We start from the raw sequence: 22,543 nt of genomic DNA on the forward strand, positions 1-22,543 counted from the left end.
ATGATCAGGCTCTCGGGACTTTGAGATTGCGAATCCCCTTCTTGTACTAAACTGGGATCGTGATTAGGTCAGGGCAAGGAGCGCCAGTTCCACGTCGATATCTTCAAGAAGATCTGCCACTCTCGCCCAGCACCCAGAGACCGCCACAGATAAGGCCCATAGACCCCATGTACGCGGAGGATGATCGCGGGGAATTCATAGTGGCTAGCTTTTCAAGATTTTGCGGCCGTACGTGGGAGGTCGCGAAGCGGACAGAGCTTGAGAGGTTTGCACAGAGTATATTGGACAATCTATTATAGAAGTATAAAGCATTAACGCCTAGTCGCTTGATCAAACCAGTATGGGAGAAACTTACCATCCAGCATTTGTTCATCCGATAAGACCAACTGACTATTACATGTACCGAACGGGTATGCTGGTGAATCAGTGGCGCGGACAACATGATTGGCGCGGAAGGGACAGGGGTGAAGCCATCTGGTGTTTATTTAAGGTAGGCTCGGGCCACAAGGCTCGTGGGGTCGCATATCATCATCTCTTCATCTCTCCACACTTCAGCACTTTAGCTAAATCACATCGAGACACGCATGCAGGCAGTGCGCGCGTAATGGCTGGCCATGAGCTTGTTCCCTTGTCGATGCTTCATCGCATACATCTCCTCGTGTCCCTTCCAACCTTCATGCCGCCGCCATGGTTCAAACTCGAGCCCAGAGAGCCGCCAAAAGGAGGCACACTTCGGAGCCAGAGGACCTAGGTATGTTCCATGAAGCGCGCCGACAGGCTATCACTGACAATCGACAGAGCAGGACGCTCCAACTTCGAGACCACCTGCCCCCGAGAGGCTGGGCGATGCCGCAGTGGACGAAGCCGACCCCAATGACCCCATCGATTATTGGATATAGAAAGGCCGCTGGCCAAGGCAACTCTTCGAGCCCGAGCCCGAACCCGACATGGAACACGTGCTTGCGCGGAGGCGGTCCTCGTCCTCGTCCTCGTCCGCCGCCGGTGCGCGTAAGCGATCGAGTTCTGCCTCGTCCATAACACCAAGCGACCAAAAGCCACGTGAAGAGAAGAGTGCCCAGTATCGAGACTCGCGTTACGAGACACTGCTTGCCACCAGGGGCAGTTTTATGGTTAGATCAAAGCTAGGTGTTACTGAAGAGAGCAAAGTCCTCTGCAACAATCTGCTCGAGGGGAACCAAGCATATCCCGAGAACTCACTCTTCAGAGATGACATCTTTGACTTGACCTGCGAGAAAATCCGTAACAAAAATGAAGCTCGAGTTTTGAAAGATATAAGTCGGCTTATTGTACCTTCCGCCGAGAGTCTTGCAACGTATGGCGCTAAACACCTCGACATCCTGACAGAAAGTGTCAACGAAGGCTGGAATAACTCGATTCCTTTGACTGGGACGCGTCCGCAGCCCGACTATTCCGTGGGGTTTTCACGAAAAGCATTTACCAACGAACAGCTTGATAAGCTATCGCCATTCATTGGCAATTTTCTCACCGACGTGTCCTACTTCATGGCCACATACTACATGTATTTTCCTTTCCTCGCCTGCGAGGTAAAGTGTGGAGCACTCGACGTTGCGGACCGTCAGAACGCCCATACCATGACCCTCGCGGCACGAGGCGTGGTCGAGCTGTTCCGTCTTGTGGGACGCCAGAACGAGATCCATCGACAAATCCTAGCCTTCTCTGTCTCACACGACAACCAGTCGGTGCGGATTTATGGCTACTACCCAGTTATCGACGGTAACGACACTAAATACTACCGCCACCCAATCCATACATTTGACTTTACAGGACTTGATGGGCGGGATAAGTGGACTGCCTATCGATTTGTCAAGAATATCTACGACACTTGGATGCCAGATTTTTTCAAGAAAATCTGCTCGGCTATTGATCAATTGCCGGTGAAGGTGGACTTTGAGGTCCAAGCCCTGTCTGAGTCGACCGGCCTCTCTCAGCCCCTGGAGAATGCTGCTCGTATGGAGCACTCCGCGTCGCTAGAGGAGTACGACCAGGCTCACGATGCTGACCAGGTGGCTACTCCAGCTACCTCATTTGTGAAGCCAGGGCCTGGCAAGAGGCGGAAGAAAACGTAGGAATGGCAACAGCCATTCCACTCTCAACATTGAAGGGACCTTCGGTTGGGGCATCTCTACACCCATTCCTGCTGCCTGAAGGGCCGGTCGTTTCTCTGCGTAGGTCTAGTGTCTCTCACCTAGATACACAAACCGGAGAGAGTTCGATATCCATGCACAATGGGCTTCTGCACAGAGGTCCTGTCTGATGCAGCATACTGCAGCAACCCTTGGGTAGTTGATGTTCTTTCCCTAGCTCCTTTTACTAGGTATAGTTCAGAGACTGACCACGACAGTCTACGATTTGCTGGTGATAATGGACTGAGAATTCAGCATGCCCTATTCGTCTTTGACCCTGCCATTCTGATGCTTCTGGTATCTATATTATTTAGTTGCCTCGATCTAGCGATAATATATACCTTATATTAATAAGAGATTAAAAGGTCTATATATATATATATATATATATATTTAATTATAAAATAGTAGCTAGTTCTTAGTTATTATTCTTTAGTTAACTTATTTACTAGAAATAGAGCAAGATAGTAAGACTAGAGGTAAATAGCTAGAGTAGTAGAAAAGATATAGATAGATCTACTAGTATATATAATAGCTAAGTTAAGGTACTGGTTATATATAGCCACTGCCTAAAGAACGTGCTAGATGAGCGTTAATAGCGTCGTGAATGTCCCCTCTGTAATTCAATTTACACCAATCTCTTCAAAAGATATTCCCTTAATGCTGTCAAGGACTCCCTGCGCTCGATGACACAACACTTCCAGCTCATGTATGAGAGGACAGTGTCCCCTCGCTCCACACAAATGTCTGTGGTCCTTCTGGGCGCATTGAAAACGGAACGCGATATCGGAAAGAGGTTTTGTGGCGAATGGCTCTACGGAAGGCCACAGCCCACAACGACCCAGAATACCGAAGTAATGTGCAACCCTAAGGTCGCTGGTGCATGCTTTGCTGTACAGGCGTGTATTGTTACATCGACGGCATTGCCTTGCCTCGTCCGGGAGGTCTCTACCGCAAGTTATGCAGACAATACCAGACATTGTATGGTAAGAGACTTGATGCCTTAGCCTCCCCTCAGCACATTGCAGCTCTTCATGCAACTTCTTCAGCTCGTCAGCAATCTGATCGGACAATGCAGCTATAGGTAGGTTGTCAGTCGGTCGTCTGTAGCCTGGGAAGGATGCCCAGACCTGTGACTGCTTCTGGCAGAAGCGCCAGTGCCTCGTGCCCCCCCCACGCCGAAGCGAAGCCTGGTGCAAGCTGTTTCACAGCCGTGGCGGTTATCTTGGTGAAGCTCGATGAACGGAACATGTACGCAGCTAGCAGCATGAAACCAAGGTCTTGAGGCGCGGTGATGTCTTCAGAGTTGCTGCACCAGTGAGCAGCCCATGGTCTCAGAGCCTCATTGCAGTCGTACTTGTCGACGTGAATCGCAACCGTTGCGAGTGCTGTCGGGTCCAATGCAAATGGAACCTGTGCGCATTTGTAATGGAGGATACCAAGGATCAACCCCATCGCCTCGGAATCGTCTTCCTCTAGGCTGATGCATGGGCAGTCTCCGCGTCGAGTCTGTTGTCCCTCCTTGAAGTTGGGGCCAAAGAGCTTGGAGAAGACTGGCGATGCCAAGCTGAGAACTCTAGAACAGACAAGGTACCTCTTGCTGTACCCTGAGCCATTGATGATGAGTGTCGCGTCCCCTTCAGGGTCCAGCTGCACAATCTCGGACGTGTCCGACGGCCTTTCGACCGTATCATCCAGGGACAAGGCGGTTACTAACCTGGGATCTCCATCCATGTTGATGCTGGTGGTGATGTCGCAGTTATCAAAGAGGTCAGGCTTCGATTGACAGCCTGATTCACTATCTCGACCTTGTTCGTTCATTTGCACCTTTCTAGGTAGCTCCCGAAGAGAATCGGGCAGAGATTCGACGAGCAGTTTGATAGGCTAGGGGCTTGTCATTGTGATGTAATGAGAGGTGAGAGTCACTGTGCTTGCCGAGATGCATTGGTCGTTACAAAGAGTGGCACTTGGTGGCGGTGGTGGTGGTTGGTAGAGGTAGGCCTCGAGCTGAGATTGGTGCCATCGGGCGTTCTGTCGAGCCATTGGCTGGAAGGAGAGGAGAATCGTTCTCTGCTTACCGTTGAGACGAGACTTCCCTCGCAAATCATAAGAACATAGATAAGTACAACGCACATGCAACGCCCTTTTACCCCCATATCGCCATCAGGTCATCCAAATTCCAGAGACTCTGCATGGAATGACCACCGAGAGAGAGACTATGGAGCCAAAGTAACTGAACATCACCAATAAGTCAGCATGTTGTATGTGCCAAGCGCATAGGCCAGAGTGAATCAAACTGCTCCCCAATATCACCTCCTTTCTCCCATGATCCTGTATATGATTGATACAGCTCAATCAAGGCCTCAGCCCGTGCACCTTGACTCAACCCCGCCAAGCTCCCCCACTACCGCCGCATAGCGCTCGGATAAACCCGCCGATCTTCGGATCGCGACATGACAGACACCTCTTTAAAATCGACTCCAAAAAAAAAGTTCTCTTTTGCACAAGCCCGCCAGACGCACCCATTGAACGCCGCCCGCCATGTCAATCCGCACTCTGAGAATCGGTAAACCTCACAATTCCCTCCATCTATCCACCACCCACATCATAATCACCATCATCCAGCTTCTTCAGGTCCAATCCCAGCTAACACATCCATCCAGGGCTCATCCCCGGTGACGGCATCGGCAAGGAAGTCATCCCCGCCGGCCGCCGCATCCTCGAGGCCCTGCCCTCGTCGCTCAAGCTCAAGTTCGACTTCGTCGACCTCAAAGCCGGCTTCGAGACCTTTGAGCAAACCGGCTCCGCCCTCCCGGATGCCACCGTCGACGTCCTCCGCAACGAGTGCCAGGGCGCGCTCTTCGGCGCCGTCAGCTCGCCCACCCACGCCGTCAAGGGCTACTCGTCCCCCATCGTCGCCCTGCGCAAGCGCCTCGACCTCTACGCAAACGTCCGCCCCGTCAAGACCGTCATGACCGCCGCCAAGCCCATCGACATGGTCATCGTGCGCGAGAACACAGAGGACCTCTACGTCAAGCAGGAGACCACGCGCGACACCCCCGAGGGCAAAGTCGCAGAGGCCATCAAGCGCATCTCCGAGAAGGCCTCGTTCCGCATCGCCGCCATGGCCGGCGACATTGCGCTGCGCCGCCAAAAGATCCGCGAGAGCGGCCCCAGCATCCACAGCAAGCCCCTCGTCACAATCACCCACAAGTCCAACGTCCTGTCCCAGACCGACGGCCTCTTCCGCACCGCCTCCAAGAACGCCCTCTCCGACCCCAAGTATGCCTCCGTCTCCGTCGAGGAGCAGATTGTCGACTCCATGGTCTACAAGCTCTTCCGCCAACCCGAAGCCTACGACGTCATCGTTGCCCCGAACCTGTACGGCGATATCCTCTCCGACGGCGCTGCCGCGCTGGTCGGCAGTCTTGGTCTCGTGCCCAGCGCCAACGTCGGCGAGGGCTTCGCCATTGGCGAGCCTTGCCACGGAAGTGCTCCTGATATCCAGGGAAAGAACATTGCCAACCCGATTGCTACCCTGCGAAGCGCTGCCCTGATGCTCGAGTTCCTCGAGGAGCCCGAGGCTGCTGCCAAGATTTACGCTGCGGTTGATGCCAACTTGGAGGAGGGCAAGCTGCTGAGCCCTGACCTGGGTGGCAAGGCCACGACTGATGAGGTTGTTGAGGACATCCTGAGGCGTCTGTAAATGGTGCTGTGAGTGAAGCTGTAAAATTCGCGAGCAATTGAAGAGCGTCGCTACCTCTCAATCACTAGGTAGGAGAGGTAACATCAGTGTAAAAGTCATCTGATTCAACTAAACTGGATATAGAGAAGTCTCAGGCAACTTTGTATAAAGCAAATAAAACTTTTGATTGAAAGAGATGCTTATTGACTGACCAAGTCAGTCAACTTGGGTATCAAGCCTAAAGCAAATCATTCCCGCCGTTTCCCTACCAGACCAGCAACATATCAAATAACCGTAAGATCGCAAACCCTCAAATATCCGCCCCAAATCTGTGCATGTCAAAAAGCTAGATGTTCCGTAAATGTCGCGATAGAACCGATAACCGAGTCAATGTCGTCCCGTAAACCCGAAGCCTGCCCAACTCTCGAAATGTCTCAAAGAAAATCCCCTTTTTCGCACGTTATCCTCGTCCCCCCTTAAAGAATGAGCGAAAATGNAAAAAAAAAAAAAAAAAAAAAAAGACTCTAATGAGCCTCGATGGTAAAAATCAAACGCATCCCAAAAAGAAAAAACCGCTTCAGCAAGATACCGACCCCTTATTTTTTCTTCGCCGCCGTGGTCTTCTTCGTTGCCGGAGCCTTCCTCTTCCTCTCCTTCTTCTTCTCTTCTTCCTCCGACTTGGTACGGAAAAAAGCCTGCTGCAGCTCAATCTCGCTCACCGCGGGCGGCGTGTGTCCGTCGTCCTGCAGAGCATAGTCGACGTCCTTTGCCTTCTTCTTCTGAAGCGTGTGGATTCTTTCGTCGATTTCTTCGGCAGTCCTGATGTTCACCAGGTGCGTCACCTTCTCTTGGCCCATTCGCGTGACTCGTCCAAATGCCTGCTGTTCGGCCGTCTTGTTCCACCAGGGGTCGATGATGACGACTCGATTGGCGACGGTCAGATTGAGACATTGGCCGCCAGCTTTGAGAGTTGATACCTGCGAAGCAAAGGGGGCTGGTTAGACAACTCTGCACGGGCTTTGGGAGAGTCAATCGGGGGATTCCCACACTGACCATGACCTTGACATCCGGCTTTGTCTTGATCGAGTCCAGGGCTCTGCGCTTCAGACCCAGGGGAAGACCGCCATAGTAGTAAACGAACCCAATGCCCAGCGTTTGGAGCATGTAACCAAGAATTTTGGCCGTGCCGGTGAACTGAGTAAAAACTGGAAACACACAAGGTCAGATTGGACAATCTACCATCGTGTTAATCATGCTTCGGGTTACCTACCGAGAATCTTGTCGTCGGGTGCTTCGTGCAACCAGGTCAGGACGACAGCCATTGCTGCCGTCAATTTCGTGCTCGGCACGACTGAGGCACCATCCAGCATTGTGCCGCAGATGAAGAAGCCATTCCGGTCGTCTGGCCGATGAACAGCCGCACCATTGCTGTCTTTACCAGGCTCACAATATTCCTTGGTCCTTTTGCCTATTCTGGACTGCAACGTCACCATAGTCTCGGATGAAGTGAATTTTTGCTTGCAATCTTCATTTGGACATGCCTAAGAGGAACGCTGCGTTAGGTGAGGCTTCTCGACTGCATCAACTGTATAGAGCCTACTCACAGGTTTCTGATCACTTGCGAAACTGTTTGCGTATACTGTGCATAGACAGGTGCCGCAAAAGATATGGTTGCACTGTCCGAATCAGCGGCCATTCTGTCCAACTAACGTTGAGTAACCTGACTCACCTTGGGTAGTCGTCTCGGTTGTACTGGAGGTGTTGCCTCTTTGCAGAGACGACAAGTGACGCCCTTCACTGCTCTCTCGTCCCTTGCTAGAGTGAGCAATTCATCCATGTCGAAATACTTACCAAACATGGCCTCCTCTCGCTGCTGCAGTTCTCGCAGCCCTTTTTCGTATCTCGAAATGCCGTCATGTGTCCCTGTTGACGAGCTAATCTGCTCGAGAATGGTTCGTTTCATGGCGACCTCCTTGAGCGTCTTTCTCAGGTCTTCGAGATCATCCGGATTAAATGAATGTCGCAAGAGCAGCTCGATGGAGAATGCATGGGAGATTGTTTGCCTCTTCCGAACCTGGCTTGCCTGCCCCAGTCTCCAGGAGATGTTCCTCGCGGATCGGGCGGCGCTTTTTGCTTTTTCGTCACCCTGCTCTTCTTTGTCGGCTTCATCTTTGATCTCAGCTACAGCTTTCGGCTCTGCTTGCCCAGTGGCCCCCTGTTGCAGACCATCAACTTCTTCCAGGCCATCAACTGCCGCTTTCAATGCGTCTTCCGCCAGCGTGCCTTGCTGCAACTCTGCTAACTTGTTCTTGTAGAACTTTTTCACCGCGCTGGAAAACAGTTCAGTATCATTACTATTGCGAACAAAAGAGGGCGGGAGATAAGAGAGGGGATATCAGCCTACTTGACAATGACTTGTTCCTCCGCAGACAGAGGTACTAAAAGATCGGCTTCTCTCTGCTCGGGAAGGTCGATAATCTTGCGTCCTAAGAAATCGTCTTTCAATGTCCTAGATGCTTTCAGTTCATGCCATCACATGGTTTCTTCCAAGGTCCCAAGCTCACCTGCGAAGCATGAAGTGGCTGACTAGTGCTTCGAACTTGCCATTCACCTTGCCCTATGGTTGTTAGATGTCCTTTAATCTTGCAACTCTTGCTAGTTGGCTCTTACATATTTGGTGTACATCTTTCTGAAGTCTCTCAGGCTCCATGTTGATTCACATTCTGTGAATTTCAAATACGGATACATCTCTGTATAAATCAGTAAGTGACTACGCGCACTCGACGAAACGACGGGAGCAGTGTTACATACCATCGGATGTGTTTGCCAGGGGCGTGCCAGACAAAGCCCAGCGATATTTGCCTAAGATGGCACAACAAGCCTGAGCAGCTGAAGAGGGGGAAAGGAAAAGCAAGGTCAGCGTTGTTCCTGATTTGGCTTCACCCACGGGGAGGGATGAACATACTGCGGCTTTCGACGTTTTTAATAGCATGCGCTTCATCGAGAATGACGCGATACCATTTGATGTTAAACAAAGGGCCAGCCATGGCCCTAAGCTCGCGTTCATAGGAAGTATCGTCACTGTCAAATCGTTCCCGCAATTCACCCAGAATTCTCTTGCTGGGGTACTGAGAGAGCAGCTCCTTGTACGTGGTGATTCTTGGTTGTGTCAGCTATCATGGCATTGCAGAAATCGGGTTGAGAAGAGAAGACTGACATAATATAAGATTGTTTGCATTTCCTCAGTCCGTGGTAAGCTGGATCGTATACAAAGACCCTGTTTCCGACTGGGTCTTTGCAATGTTTCTGTAGTATGGTATCTGTCAGTTCAAGAGAACCCATTTACTGATGGTGTCTCGGGAAGACTTACGTGTGCTTCGCTTTCCCACTGCTCTGCATCGGTTTTGTTCTGCACTACCACGAGAGTGGCATTGCAATATTCACGCCGGTGTTCGGAATCTGCTTGGTTGCCCACAATGCACGCAAGGCTCATGACCGTCTTTCCCATTCCCATGGAGTCCGCCAGAAGCCCGCCATATGGCTTTCCTCGAGCCAGCTCCCGCTTCACCATCCATGACACGGCGGTCAGTTGATGGCCTTCCAGGCTAGTTTTCATGCCTTTCAGCTTCCACCGACCATTTTCAGCCTCGACTCTTTTGTAGCCAAAGAGCTTTGCCGCTTCATGAAGATCTTGATTCTGCGTTTTCCTGCGCCTCGTATCGCAATTGTGCGGGATTTGCGCTTTCAGCCGTGCAAATTGCTCCGCGTGAGTCCTCGCCTTGATAGGTTCCATTGCCGGCAGAAGATTGGCGTCAGAGCCTGAAGCACCACCGCCGAAACTCGAAACATTATTCATTCCTCCTGCCTTGGATGCTTTGCGAGGCCATTCATCAAGTTCTGTGGCTTTCCGTTTGCCTGGACGAGAGCCGCTGTTTTCTTCTTCTTCCATTTTCTTGGCATAGGCATTGTCTTCCTCTTCATGCATACGAGCAACATACTCCCGCGCATTTAGGGCAACCTTTCGTCGCGGTTGGTTCGTCTTTGGCTTTTTCGATGAAATGCGAGGTTTGTCATTGCCTTCTTCATCGCGGGAATTAGACGAGTCGCTTCCGTCTTGGAACTCCGAGCCGTCGTCGTGATCCGAGCCATCTCCATTATCAGCGCCATTCTCGTGGTCAGAGGCAACTCCATCACCGACGTGGTAAGAGCCATCCTTGTCATTAGGATGCTCAGACTCCTCTGACAAATGAATATCGGCAGTCTGCAGATCTCCGGAGATAGCAGTCTGGAGAATCTCGGAAACTTCTTGCTTAACGTCGGATTCCTGAGCCGGTTGGCCCTCAGCAGAGACACATTTTGTTTCCTTTGCTACCATACGGCTGGCAACATTTATTTCAGTATGCGACTTGCCGGTTGTATCCTGGCATTCGTGGTCTGACGGGGTATCACCACGAATAGTGAATGTATTTGGTTTGCCAGCGACCTCTGGCTCATCGCTTTTTGTCGCCTTCGATGGAGCTGGAGAAGGCTGCTGAAGAGGCACCGGTTGACCAGGAGAATGCGGCGGCTTTGGCTCTGGATCCATGATTGTTCCGGCCTATGAGCTTGTTGGCTAGACTGTTCTCGTGTCACTTGAATAACTCACCTTGAGAGGCAGAGCACAGCTAGGTGGCTGATGCTTGGATCACTCTTGATGGAAGTCTGAAGGGGCAAAAGCTCTTCGACTTGATCATAAGCTTTGCATGTCACGAAGGCATGAGATGAAGAGAGAAGATTGGAAAACGTTTTGGGTGGAGGTGAAGAAGAAGAGAAGAGGTGAAAGAAAGAAAGCGAAGAGAAGCAGAAGGGTCTAAATGGGCAGGTACCTCGGGAGGTAAAGTGTAGGGCGGTGAAGGTACCTCACCAACAGCTTCCAAATTCTCCAACATAGGTATACAGGTAGCTTCAGAAGTTTCTTGCTCCAGGTAGTGCAGCTGACACTCTAATCCCGGGCAGTGTCAAGAATCTGCAGGCTGATTTGTTTGCTTCGCAGTCCGCGCAAGAACTGCTGAGCATGTCACCAAACTCAATACGAGGAGCGGCTTGGAATCTCATCAGGTTATTGAAGCGAATGTTGTGCCTACCTTCATATCCGATGATGCGAGGCGTCATTGAGATCATTCTACGTAATTTTTATGCGACTTTATCTTCTTTAATTTCTGGCACAAGCCGAGCCTAGGTGTAGAGATAACAAGGAGTACTTCGCTGCAATTCGTGGCCGTCCAACCTCTATGCGAAATCGCCCCTGAAACTATTCACATATTGCTCGAGGAACTCCTATTATCTGCTGACTTTGAGTCCTGCATGACCTCCAAAGGTTCAGCGGTTCATATCATGACAATATCTACAATTATCGTCTCTTGTATTGCCTCAATATGCAACCCGCGGCTGGGGATCGAGCGGCTGCGTCTACATCATTGTCCAATGTTCGATCAGTCTCGATCTGAGAGGAACATAATGTACAAACACTTGGCTGAGTGTATGCATGATGTGTAGTCACCTTAACTCTGTCGCATTCCACGCGCAAGTGGACATTTCCAGCTCTCAACTAAGCATCAATATCGACCCATCTACTGCGTCAAGGCTGTTGGCAGCCGCCGGGAAGTACTCACCACAAGAGCCACCCAGGTACTTGACTTGCGGCCTGTGACTGTGATGATTTCGGGTACTGATATACCTCCCATGGCGAGAATGAAGCTTCAAGTGCTGCAGGTGTCATCACACATCTGCAAGACAATGGATCGCCAATCTCGTCAACCTCGTTTATCTCGGCCGTTGATTCTAGCGTCGAGATCAGGGCGGTGGCTTCATTCCTAAATCTCCAGGCGTTTTGCCTAGCTTTACGTTTAAAGCACGAGGTGGTCATGAACCCAAGTTTTACGACATTAAATCACAAGAACGTGACGTGCCTATAACATAGAAGAGCTATAGATCGAGGCCACAGGCCTCAATGTACGGAGACTATACTCTTGTGCCATCACAGCAGCTAGTCGCAAAGTGCGGATTGAGAAATACAGCAATCTCTGGCTAACCGTATTCTTCTATACAGACGGGCACCTGAGGTCAAGTTTCCCTCCGTCTCAAACTTATAGAAGGACATCTCAGCGGACAGTTTCCGATCTCTGACTTTATCGCGCTGTCCTTTGAGCTCTTAACAGAGGCAATCTCTCGGCTGCGACCTCAATAATGCCACCGAAGCCGAAGCGCGAAGCAACTCCCAGTCGGAAGAGCGAAACACGGCGATCGGTGATTTAAACCATTCTTCCGCGTCTTATTATTAGTATACAAACGCAGGATACAACCATTGGGACAGAAACTCTGAATGCAAAGTAGGACTGACATGTGGACTATACCGCAATACTGCGACTGCTTACCCTTCAGCTGGGCGCTTAGGCCAAGTCCGCCATGTTACCCTGCATGCAAAGGGTCAAGAAGTGAAAACCATTCAGTGGCGGCAAGTCCACGGGAAGAGGGGCCTCTCGACGTTAACTTTCTGTCGGAGACAAAGAAGCGCGATGCCGAGCTGTGCCTGAGAAGCGGCGGCGATCTTTTGTCTGACGGGTGAGACTTGAGGATGTGCGCTGTTGACCTTATGTAGTTAAGAATGGTAGATGTGAAGCCGAAGATTTGCTGAAAATGTTGCATTTTGGCTATAAAGAAGGTTTCAAGTCGTACGTTTTGTAGAGATATAGCTCAGAAAACAATAGCATCGTTTCCTCTGAGGTGGCTTTCCAACATGGACCAGTGGCACCTTGACATCGTTTCCCCCAGCTACATCTTCGGCGCCGTTGCGGTTGCAGGATTCCTCTATGTGAGCCTCACCTCTTACAACAGTTGGTAAACGTCTTTGCTTCATTGCTACCTCAAAATCCCCTCAGAAACGTCCCCGGACCCTGGTACATCAGATGGACCTCCATCGTCATCAAATACCACGGGTTAAAAGGCAACAGAGCACGATACCAACACGACCTACACCTCCAATACGGTACACCTCCTCCTCTCATCCATCCACCGCATCCAAAGCCTCTAACGCAACCAACTTCATCGCACAGGTCCCCTCGTCCGCCTCTCCCCCAACGAAGTATCAACAACCTCCCTCTCATCCATCAAGAAAATCTACAACGCCCGCGAAACATACCGCAAAACGCCCTGGAACAAAGACCTCTCCGTCGCAACTGAGGAGCTCCTCAACACAAATCACATAGAGCTACATCGCAAACTACGAAGGCTTTTCTCAGGCTCAATGTCGGAAACCTCGCTAGAAAAGGCGGTGCCCCAACTCCAAGCAAAGGTCGACCTTGCGATGCAGAGGATCGGAAGGAGATGGAGCGGAGAGGCGCGGCGGACGTGATCAAGTGGTTCCTCTTCATGGCGACGGACATCATTGGCGAGCTTTCCTTTGAGGATCCTTTCAGGACGCTGGAAATCGGCGAGGTGAGCGGCTACACAAAGGATCTCGACAACTTGGGCTACATGGGAGCCGTGCGCTCGGGCTTTCCGACGTCCATCGCCATGGCCAAGTATCTCCCTCTTCCGTTCTTCAGACGGCCTCTTCAAGCAACGAAGAACATGATACGCTACGCGGAAGAGTCAATCACCCGATATAGAAACCTTGTCAACTCGGACCCCACGAGCGTCAAATGGACTCTCTTCACCAAGGTGTTTCAAGACAGCGACAAAGTCAAAGAGGCCCTCACGCCAGTCGAGCTCCGGGCCAACGCATCAGCCTCCCTTGTTGCAAGCAGCGACTCCACCGCCGTGGCACTGACATACCTCGTCTGGTCCGTCTGTCGCCATCCAGCGGTCAAAGCCGCTCTCCTCGAAGAACTACGCACTCTCCCGTCCGACTTCACTCCGTCTCATCTCCCTGGACTGAGTTACTTGAACCAGGTGCTCGACGAGACACTGCGGCTGTACTCTGGCATTCAATCGTCGCTGCCTCGTCTCGTTCCCGATGGCGGCGACGGCGTTGCCGGACACTGGCTTCCCCAAGGCACGACCTTCTGCGCTCAGGCATACAGCTTGCACCGCATGGCCAGCGTGTTTCCGGATCCGGACGTCTTTGATCCGTCGCGATGGGCGGTACCGACAAGGGAGATGAAAGACGCGTTGATGCCCTTTGGTAACGGCTCACGGAGTGAGTTTCTTTGACTTTTCTCAATGATCGTGTGTCTTGTTTGCTGATATTGTACTTTTGCGATTGACAATCTGTATCGGGTTGCATCTTGCATGGATGAGGCTGCGTTACGCAGCGGCCAAGTTCTTCTTGACGTATCCAGAGGCTTGAATGTCGGCGCTGGAGGGCTTTAAAAATGAGGACATGGCTCCCACGATATTCTTCTTTGAAGAGCCAAAGTCCAAACGAGCCTCATTCAGAGGCCCTAAACATGGATGCGACCTCAACATGGTGATGCTGCAGCTGGACCCCGTTGAAGTGAATGAAATGATATGGAAGCTGGCATTGCTTGTGCTACTGTAGCCATTCTCTTCAGCAGGCTCAACAATGACAACCCGGGCAACCAAGGAGTTACTAAAGACAGTGTAGAATAAGGAAAGAATCTTCAAGCGTCGTGCTGGTACAAGCTTATCACAAGGGTTGATGGTTCCACTCCAGGAAACAAAGGCATCAAGTCCTGGGTGACTCTGGGTCCGATATCTCAAGTCTTTGTCTTCACCCAGTCTCATCTCACGAGTGCCGTTTCATGTCTATTTCTGGTCATCAATGTGCATGATCTTGATACATCGAGTTCATATAGGACAAAAGGCAGCACTTCGCCAGGTAGACCATCGACTTATAGACTTCGAACATATCATCCGTATCGCTTCTAGAAAGAATCCCGCGCTTAACATATCTGTCAAACAGTTTGAGGCAGACTGGAGGTCACCCACACCATGTCAGAAAGCGACTACAGCTCCGACAGCAGCTCCGACTGCGATCACAACTCTGCGAGTATCCAGAGCGAAGGCACACCGTACGGCACAGCGGCAACCGAGTACGCAACGGCATGGGCTTGTTCATGGAGCGACCCCCAGCTCGGCATCTTGACCGAAAAAGACCTACAGCTCCTCGGGCATGTCAACTGCTCCTACCTCTCCTCGGGCAGGCCGCCGACGCTGTTGGCCTTGAAGCAGCACGCCCAGGCCCTCGCCAATCTCATCAAGAAGATATGCGTCAGCGACACGTTTGGCATCATCGATGGAAGGGGAGGTCGATATCATGCATTTGAGAAGAACGAGGCGTTTGACTGGCTCAACAATCTGGACGAGGTATACACCAACGACGACGAAAATCACCACCTACCGCTGGAAGCCCTGGCGAACCACATTGAGCACCAAGACGAAGAGACGGGGATCGAATGCCACTGCCCTCTCAAAGTTGCGCGCAACTACGGGCCGCTGGACTCTGGACAAGGCACACGTCGACCATATAGCAGCCACCACAACCTAGTCATGCATGCAAACTCTTGTCTCGAGATCCTGGACCACGAATACAGTGCGACAGGAGGGCTCCTTTCCCTGCTCCCTTCTGGCAACGAAGACGACGCCGAGCAGATGGCGGGCGTGCGGAACACGGTGCTGGGACAGTGGCTGTTGCACCAACAGCACCTGGTCGCGCGCATGCACGAGCTCGAGATCAACTACGCAAACGCCCTCGATCTTCTCAAAGGCGAAGCCGTGGTGCCCATGCAGATGCTTGGACAGTTCGGCCCAGAAGGACGAGCCGAGGGACGCGAGGTGGTCTACCCGCAGGACCGGTTCGTTCTCGTCAACGCAGGGGAGGACGTCTTCAGCCTGCTGCACCGCCTGATGGACAAGGCAGAGTCCGAGATCGAAGCCAAGGAGCAGACCTGGTGGGAGTCTGGCGTCAGCGGTGAGCGCATGTGGGCAAGCACCAAGGGCGGCGACTGGTACTCCCGGGGCCTGGTGCCCATCGACATGATGACGCGGTTTGTGCGCCTCAAGGACCAGGGCGGGAGATCGACCATCTTTATGATGCCGGCAATCGAACATCATCCGGGCACGGCACAAACGCGCAAGATGGAGAAGCGGCCAACCGTCGTCTCCGTAGTGGCGCCATCATGGCCGGAGCGAGCCTCAGACCTGGAGCAGCGCGCCAAGGCTCATCTCGACGAGGCGAAGGAGCTCGCACGAGACAAGACGGAGTTGGAGGCCCAGATGGCGACGCTTTGGGCGGAGCTGCGCAAGACGAAGCAGGAGGTCAAGTTCTATGAGGACACCGCTGAGGGACAAACAAGAGACGCGGTCCTCAGCGAGATGGAAGCGATGAGGCGGCAGATGGAGAGGTTGAGAGAGGCGCTGCCGAGGGAGTATCACCACCTGCTACAGGCTGAAGAGGCAGGGAGTGCAGAATAAGGTAGATGAAGCAAGGGTGCCGGTAATTGTCAAGTGCTTGCAAGGCTAAGGGAGCGGAGAGTGGCGGATCGCATCGGTTAGAGTCGATTTCCTGTTTGTTAGTGTTTCTAATCCGAATTGTCCGATATTGACAAATTATGTTTGATGTTGGTTCTTGTCAAATGAAGGTATTAGAGAGTGTGAGAGAGCGTTATTGATACGAGGATACCTGGGTGGGTGCTGCACCTAGACGTCACCGATAAGAAAGTGGTCGTTATCAGAGGCAACCTCCCCGCTAGATGCATCTCCCGTGATAAGCAATGACCGTGCAGCCGTTGAATGCACGACATGATGAATCAACCACTCCAACATCCACGCACATCACGCACATCATCACCAACAGTCCATCACTGTTGGGCCCAGGCGCGGAATTAATTTTCCGGGTTCGACATCTCGGGCAGACGTGCAGCAGCTCCTGCAGGGGCCACGCCCAAGTTATGCTTAACCACGCATGCGTCTCATCGTCGCCATGGCCCCCCCATTCATGAGGCATTGTCTTCTTCAGCGCGCTCCATTGATTCCCCGGACAGCTCGGCGACGCCTCCATCTCGCCCCGCCGTTTCTGCTCGACAGCTACACGCCAAGATATCTCGGGCTGTCGTCGAGGGACGCCGCCAAAAAGCGGTCGTTGGCCTACGCCCACCTGCGCAACTGCAACCTGTGCCCGAGACAATGCGGCGTCAATCGCCACGAGACGACGGGCATGTGCCTCATTGGGGATACGGCCAAGGTCAATGTGATAGCGCCGCATTTTGGTGAAGGTCCGTCTCCCAGCCCTCGGTCTGCCCCGAATTGCGGCTGAGAGAGCGAGGAATTGAGGCGCTGCTGAATAGTGGTAGCCCCGACCCAGCACTACGACGCCCACGGGGAATGCGAATACTAAGAGGTGCTAACGCCTTGGCTAGAGCCGTGTATCCAGGGGCACAATGGCAGTGGCGCGGTATTCATGAGCGGGTGCAACATGCGCTGCATCTTCTGCCAGAACTACGACATCGCCCACCAGCGCAACGGAATGGACCTGACCCCGGAGGCGCTGGCGGAGTGGTATCTCAAGCTGCAGGAGGTGGGCAATGTGCACAATATCAACATTGTCACCCCCGAGCACGTGGTGCCCCAGGTGGCGCTGAGCATCTTGCACGCCGCCGAGCTGGGGCTGAGGCTGCCCATCGTCTACAACACCTCGAGCTACGACTCGCTTGCGTCGCTGGAGCTCATGGACGGGCTGGTCGACATCTACCTAGCCGACTTCAAGCTGTGGGAGCCCAGCACGTCCAAGCGGCTGCTCAAGGCAGATGACTACCCCCAGACCGCCAGAGAGAGCATCAAGGCCATGCATCAGCAGGTTGGTGACCTGTGCTTCACGGGCGATGGCATTGCGAAGGTAGGGCTGTTGGTCAGGCACTTGGTGATGCCTGGAAGGGAGGCCGAGGGTGCAGAAATCATGCGATTTCTAGCATCCGAAGTGTCCACCGACTGTTTCGTCAACATCATGGATCAGTATCATCCAGATGCGCACGTGGGGAAGAAGAAACGGAGAACAAAGGCATCCGGGGCCGTGGAGGGAGCCAAGAGCCAGACCGAGCCGGACGAGGGGGACTCGGATGTTCGATACAGCGACATCAACCGCGCGGTAACAGACCGAGAAGTTTCTTCCGTGCGCAAAGCGGCCATGGAGGCTGGCCTCTGGAGGTTCTGCGATCCGCCAAAACACGGCGGATTCGTTATCTGATGGCGTGCATTACGCTTATTCTGCTGAGCCCTCTGGCTGATCTGTGCTTCCGTGTGGCTTCGTGCTTGGCCGTGCATGTGGGCGATGTGGATAACTCCGTCTTCGCCCGGTGTCCTTCCGTTTCTCCTCTGATCTCAGCCGCAGGACCATCGAGGCGCCAAGGGCGACGTGGTTCATGAGCGTTATTCTGGGCCAGGCAGTTCGATTGGAGGCAACCCTGATTTGAGTTACAGACTGCGAGACTAGGTGAAAGCACGGACGAAATAGCGCTGTGTTGGTTCGTCCTGTCAATGCAATCGGGGAAGAGTCGAATTGAGCAAGCCACATTGTTGGTGGCGGCATCATATCACCGCCTGGCGAGCAACAATCACGCCCAGGATCAAGGTCCAGGGCCCCGTTCCAGAGCCACAGCATCGGGTCCTCGGCCCCAGCGAGGCTCCCTAATTGCGAGAACAATAGCCGCCCAGCGGCATTTGACATGGTCAGCTGTGTGACTCTCTGGCTTGGCTGCTACGTATTCCAGGCTGCCTTTTAAACGTTGCCCCTTCTTCATAAACTGGGGAAATCTTGCTGCAACGGTTCCCTTGGCAGATACCCCTACGACAGCTTAGAACCAATGGACCTGGAACCAATGGCAATTGCCGAAGGATGGGCAGGAGAGCTTCCTCGAGACATTTCTCCGTCGTCGTCCCCGTCATCCTATTCGCTCGACTCCCGCTCAACCGCCTCTACAAAGCCTTCTTCAAGAGGGTCTTCGCCTGCTACCAAGAAAGAGACCAATCATGGTGCTCGGGGAAGAAGCAGACGCACCTCTCAACCACCCATACCATCATGGAATCACCTACTTCACCCGCGATCCTATGAAGAAATATATGCGGAGCGAGCATATCTCACCGCGTCTCTCCAGGCCTACTCCCTGAGAGCAATCGACTTGATCCACCAGTATTCCTTGATCGAAGAGGAGCTCCAGGCCAGGGAGCACGTTGGGAAGGAGAGACGAAAGCTTCGCAAGCAGATGAGCTTCATCAAGGTGAAGTTGTCCGAGGCGTCGCGCCAGGAAAAGGCCATCGTCCTCAGGCTGAGCGAGCTACACATGGAGCAGTTGGGGAGGGACGCATGGGATCAAGTACAGCAACGCAGGGTATTCTACTCAAATTTTCCTCCTCAAACTGTCAAGTTGCCGTCCAAGATGCCGGACCAACCGCTCAGTGCAGACTCCAAGGAGTTTATTCCGTCTGTCAGCCAATTGGGTAGCTCGCCTACCCGTGCTCACTCTGGCACGTCAGAGGCGGAGTCTAGGAAACTTGACACCGTGGTTGAGGGCAATGAAGAGGAGGAGAAGGACGGTGAGAGCCTCGACGGGCCTGAGACTCCTGAGTCTGAAGAAGCCGGAACCAGGTCAGAGGGAGACTTGGAGGGTGACGAATTGTGCAACCATGGGCTGGAATACACATACCGAGGCTATGACGAGACGCCAGAACCGCAGTTGCAGCCACTGGATGTCAGGCAGAAGCTGTCTGCACGCTCAGAGGAGAGGCGGAAGAGTCTCCCGAGCTTATGCTCCGTATGGCCTGAAGCGAAAGGCCATGCATGAGAGGAAGATGAGAAGGTAACGGGGAAGAAAATGGGTATAAAAAAAGAGAAGAGAGTCTATGGATCTAATTGGTGTCTTTTTTTGTTGCTGCGCTGGAATGCCTGCATATATCATGGTCAGGGGAAGGGGGAGAGCATGGCGAATCTGATCTGTACATATACCAAACGAGTCCGACCGGGTGCAAATTAACCATTAATGCTGGGGAGGATATTGTCCAAGTCCTGAGGGTAGTCATGCACTGCGCTTTTGTTCACTTTTCAACTTTCTAATCCTTCTCTTTTCATGTCCGTGACAGGTTACGCAAACTCTCCAAACTGGCCGTCGTCGAATCCCAGGTTCTTGAGCGACTTGCGCTTCTCTTTGACATCCGACGTCTTGGGCGGCGGCGACAATGAAAAGCCTCCCGCAGGCGGAGGCGGCAGCGCAAACGATTGCAAATCCGCCGAACTGCTCGACGACGTTGTCGCCGAGTCCTCTGCGTTCTGAGGCCGTCGGCGGCCAAACTTTGTGCCGCCGAGGTTGACTGTGATGGTCTCGCCCTCCTTGAGGCTGTAGTCCTTTGTCTCCGTCTTCTTGGCCTTGCCGTCGGCCGGGTTGTTGGCGCTGCTGCTGCTGCTTCCGCCGTGCGCCTGTTCGGATTCCCAGCCGAGGCTGCGCCGGGCCTCTTGCAGGGAGACGGCGAGGTCGAAGGCGTCGGAGCGCTCCTCGAAGCCGATGCCCAGGACGGCCTTCCTGCCCTGGGGGTCCTTGACGGTGACTGCGAAGAAGCGGCTGCTGTCGACGACGGGCTCGACGGCGCTGGGGTCGATGTAGGGTGCTGCGGCGAAGAGGACGCCTGTGGAGGGGTCTTCGAGGACGAGGTCGATTTTGATGCTGGTTGAGGAGCTGGAGGAGGAGGAGGAATCGGTGGTGGTGGTTTCGAAGGAGGTTTCGACGACGCGGAGGCGCGCGGTGAAGATGTGGCGGGCGGGGTCCTCGGTCCAGGAGGAGGCGGAGTGGCCGCGCATGGAGGTCAAGGGGGGGATGTTGTAGACGTGGACGGGGGTTGCGACGAAGAGGATGCGCTGGATGGCGTCGCCGGGGAGGGGCTGGCCGGTGGTTGGGTCGACGGGTTCCATGGTGGTTGGTGGTGGTGATGGTTCAATTGGTGGTGGTGATGGTTCAATTGGTGGTGGTGAGGCGGAAGGGGCGAAGAGGTTGAGGAGGTTGAGCGGAATTGAAGCTGGAGGCGGGCGTGGTTGTCGTGGGCGGCGATGCTGGCGATGGTGTTCGAGAGTTGGAGAGGGGAGAGAGGAGAGCGGTGGCGGCGCTCTCTGTGTGTGTGCTGGTTCACGTCAGGATCGCGAACGGAGATGGATGCTCCGGGTCTCGACATCTATTGGGCATCCAAGCTGCCTCGCTGCCCTATAAACCGAGGTGCTGGCGCGATCCAACCGGGGCGGATGGAGGGGCTGATTTACAGGGGCTCTTACAGTGGCTTGCGCCTGGAGCTACGGGGGAGTTACCCCGCCAAGTGTGGCTAGTGTTGAATTGAACCTTGCCGTCAACTTTGAGCTTCGATAGCGGCAGACGAAATCTCCCACTTTCTCTTGAGTCACAGTCACAGCACCGGCATCTCGACATTGCGCCCGCTCTCTGCCCTGACGATACCCTCATTTTTGGTCGCATTCAATACTACAACTCACCTCGCGCAACATGTCAGAACCAGAAGCTGGTGCGTCAATCTCCCTTCTGTGCGGCGGAACTCCTCCACCAGATACTGACCATCACCTCCAGCCGTTGCGCAGCAGACGACGGAGCTTCCCTTGCGAACCCAGCCCAACGACTCGACCTTTGAGTACGCTCATCTCTCTCCTCTACATCATCCCCTCTAACTCGTCCGCGCAGCATCGTCGCCACATACAGAGACCTCCTCGCCTCCGACCCCGACCTGACCAAGCCCGTCGCCGCCATCGAATCCCTCATCGCCCTCCTCAACACCGTCCCCTCCACCACCGTCTACGAGACCCTCGACACGGTAAAGTCCCACTCGGACCTCCTCAAGGCCTCGGTCGACAACCCGCTGCCCCTGCAGGCCGGCACCGACCTCTTCCTCCAGTACCTCGTCGCCTCGCTCAAGCAGCAGGACGGCAGCTTCGACGCCGTGCGGCACCACCTGCTGCGCAATGGGCGCCTGTTTGCGAGTAGGGCCATCGCAGCCAGGAACGGCATTGCGGAAGCCGGGTGGCGCTTCGTCCGCGAGGGCAAGTGCGTGCTCACCCACGGCGCGTCCCGCTCCGTCACGGGCCTGCTGGAGCGCGCGGCCAAGAACGGCGAGGGCAAGTTCAGGGTCGTCTACGTGAGGGACGAGGTGCGCGCCGAGGAGAGCGACCGCGTCGTCAAGGAGCTGCGCAGCAAGGGCATTCCCGTCGCGGAGATTTCAGAGGCCGCGGTGGCGCATGTCATGGGCTTGTTGCGGGAGGTGCACATGGTGTTTACCGGCGCCGAGGCCGTGACGCAGAACGGAGGCATCATCTCGCGGATCGGCACGTATCAGATTGCCAAGCTGGCGGCGCAGGCCAAGATTCCGTTTTACGTGGCGGCCGAGACGCACAAGTTTGTGCGCAAGTTCCCGCTGGACCAGAGGGATATCGGGTACAAGCAGGTGGTGCTGGATTTTTCGTCTACGGGGCCGAGCAAGCAGCCCAAGGAGGCTGTCGATTATACGGTCAGTATTGTCATGCTCTCTCTCTTTGCTTTTCCACAGGAACTGATATGCTGACATCAATCTCGCGATAGCCGCCCGAACTGATATCAAACTTGGTGACGGAGAACGGCGTTCATCTGCCCGGATATGTATTTGAGCAGCTTCTCGATATATACGGCAGCTTGAACGGCTGAGCGTGCGGCTAGATGAGCAAAGAAAACAAGTAAAACAA

The 22,543-nt window shown here is 53.7% G+C and overlaps 11 protein-coding genes across 11 annotated transcripts; 8 read left to right on the top strand and 3 right to left on the bottom strand.

Annotated features, from left to right (window-relative positions):
• Positions 1 to 687: 687 nt before the first annotated feature.
• Positions 688 to 899, top strand: CCMA1212_006907 (uncharacterized protein; the record flags this gene model as incomplete). Its single annotated transcript, XM_073704097.1, has 2 exons — positions 688 to 751; positions 799 to 899. The coding sequence occupies 2 exons, from the start codon at positions 688 to 690 to the stop codon at positions 897 to 899; spliced, it is 165 nt and encodes a 54-aa protein (XP_073557425.1).
• Positions 900 to 947: 48 nt separating this feature from the next.
• On the top strand, positions 948 to 2,108 carry CCMA1212_006908 (uncharacterized protein; the record flags this gene model as incomplete). Its single annotated transcript, XM_073704098.1, has 1 exon — positions 948 to 2,108. One exon carries the CDS (start codon positions 948 to 950, stop codon positions 2,106 to 2,108), a length of 1,161 nt encoding a protein of 386 aa, XP_073557456.1.
• Positions 2,109 to 2,788: 680 nt separating this feature from the next.
• Positions 2,789 to 4,086, bottom strand: CCMA1212_006909 (uncharacterized protein; the record flags this gene model as incomplete). Its single annotated transcript, XM_073704099.1, has 2 exons — positions 3,296 to 4,086; positions 2,789 to 3,243 (listed from the first exon to the last, which is right to left on the bottom strand). Exons 1-2 carry the CDS (start codon positions 3,984 to 3,986, stop codon positions 2,789 to 2,791), a joined length of 1,146 nt encoding a protein of 381 aa, XP_073557421.1. The 5' UTR covers positions 3,987 to 4,086.
• A 620-nt stretch (positions 4,087 to 4,706) lies between these two features.
• On the top strand, positions 4,707 to 5,871 carry CCMA1212_006910 (Homoisocitrate dehydrogenase; the record flags this gene model as incomplete). Its single annotated transcript, XM_073704100.1, has 2 exons — positions 4,707 to 4,731; positions 4,829 to 5,871. 2 exons carry the CDS (start codon positions 4,707 to 4,709, stop codon positions 5,869 to 5,871), a joined length of 1,068 nt encoding a protein of 355 aa, XP_073557644.1.
• A 575-nt stretch (positions 5,872 to 6,446) lies between these two features.
• On the bottom strand, positions 6,447 to 10,979 carry CCMA1212_006911 (DNA repair protein RAD5; the record flags this gene model as incomplete). The annotated part of the gene is made up of 13 exons (XM_073704101.1): positions 6,447 to 6,827; positions 6,904 to 7,055; positions 7,121 to 7,391; positions 7,455 to 7,526; positions 7,580 to 8,180; positions 8,255 to 8,359; positions 8,415 to 8,467; positions 8,521 to 8,600; positions 8,662 to 8,739; positions 8,816 to 9,009; positions 9,068 to 9,156; positions 9,221 to 10,447; positions 10,974 to 10,979. The coding sequence occupies 13 exons, from the start codon at positions 10,977 to 10,979 to the stop codon at positions 6,447 to 6,449; spliced, it is 3,309 nt and encodes a 1,102-aa protein (XP_073557645.1).
• Positions 10,980 to 12,581: 1,602 nt separating this feature from the next.
• On the top strand, positions 12,582 to 14,176 carry CCMA1212_006912 (putative sterigmatocystin biosynthesis P450 monooxygenase STCB; the record flags this gene model as incomplete). Its single annotated transcript, XM_073704102.1, is given in 5 exon segments — positions 12,582 to 12,700; positions 12,724 to 12,874; positions 12,942 to 13,134; positions 13,152 to 14,026; positions 14,142 to 14,176. 5 exon segments carry the CDS (start codon positions 12,626 to 12,628, stop codon positions 14,174 to 14,176), a joined length of 1,329 nt encoding a protein of 442 aa, XP_073557646.1. The 5' UTR covers positions 12,582 to 12,625.
• A 605-nt stretch (positions 14,177 to 14,781) lies between these two features.
• CCMA1212_006913 (uncharacterized protein) lies at positions 14,782 to 16,263 on the top strand (the record flags this gene model as incomplete). Its single annotated transcript, XM_073704103.1, has 1 exon — positions 14,782 to 16,263. The coding sequence occupies one exon, from the start codon at positions 14,782 to 14,784 to the stop codon at positions 16,261 to 16,263; it is 1,482 nt and encodes a 493-aa protein (XP_073557647.1).
• Positions 16,264 to 16,771: 508 nt separating this feature from the next.
• On the top strand, positions 16,772 to 18,031 carry CCMA1212_006914 (Uncharacterized protein; the record flags this gene model as incomplete). The annotated part of the gene is made up of 2 exons (XM_073704104.1): positions 16,772 to 17,063; positions 17,208 to 18,031. 2 exons carry the CDS (start codon positions 16,772 to 16,774, stop codon positions 18,029 to 18,031), a joined length of 1,116 nt encoding a protein of 371 aa, XP_073557648.1.
• A 616-nt stretch (positions 18,032 to 18,647) lies between these two features.
• On the top strand, positions 18,648 to 19,625 carry CCMA1212_006915 (uncharacterized protein; the record flags this gene model as incomplete). The annotated part of the gene is made up of 1 exon (XM_073704105.1): positions 18,648 to 19,625. One exon carries the CDS (start codon positions 18,648 to 18,650, stop codon positions 19,623 to 19,625), a length of 978 nt encoding a protein of 325 aa, XP_073557649.1.
• Positions 19,626 to 19,921: 296 nt separating this feature from the next.
• CCMA1212_006916 (Adaptin ear-binding coat-associated protein 2) lies at positions 19,922 to 20,743 on the bottom strand (the record flags this gene model as incomplete). Its single annotated transcript, XM_073704106.1, has 1 exon — positions 19,922 to 20,743. The coding sequence occupies one exon, from the start codon at positions 20,741 to 20,743 to the stop codon at positions 19,922 to 19,924; it is 822 nt and encodes a 273-aa protein (XP_073557650.1).
• A 577-nt stretch (positions 20,744 to 21,320) lies between these two features.
• Positions 21,321 to 22,505, top strand: CCMA1212_006917 (Translation initiation factor eIF-2B subunit alpha; the record flags this gene model as incomplete). Its single annotated transcript, XM_073704107.1, has 4 exons — positions 21,321 to 21,339; positions 21,402 to 21,462; positions 21,513 to 22,332; positions 22,404 to 22,505. The coding sequence occupies 4 exons, from the start codon at positions 21,321 to 21,323 to the stop codon at positions 22,503 to 22,505; spliced, it is 1,002 nt and encodes a 333-aa protein (XP_073557651.1).
• Between the last annotated feature and the right edge of the window lie 38 nt (positions 22,506 to 22,543).

Source organism: Trichoderma ghanense (genome assembly GCF_004382785.1).
Source record: "Trichoderma ghanense strain CCMA-1212 chromosome Unknown scaffold_8, whole genome shotgun sequence".
NCBI lineage: Eukaryota > Fungi > Ascomycota > Sordariomycetes > Hypocreales > Hypocreaceae > Trichoderma > Trichoderma ghanense.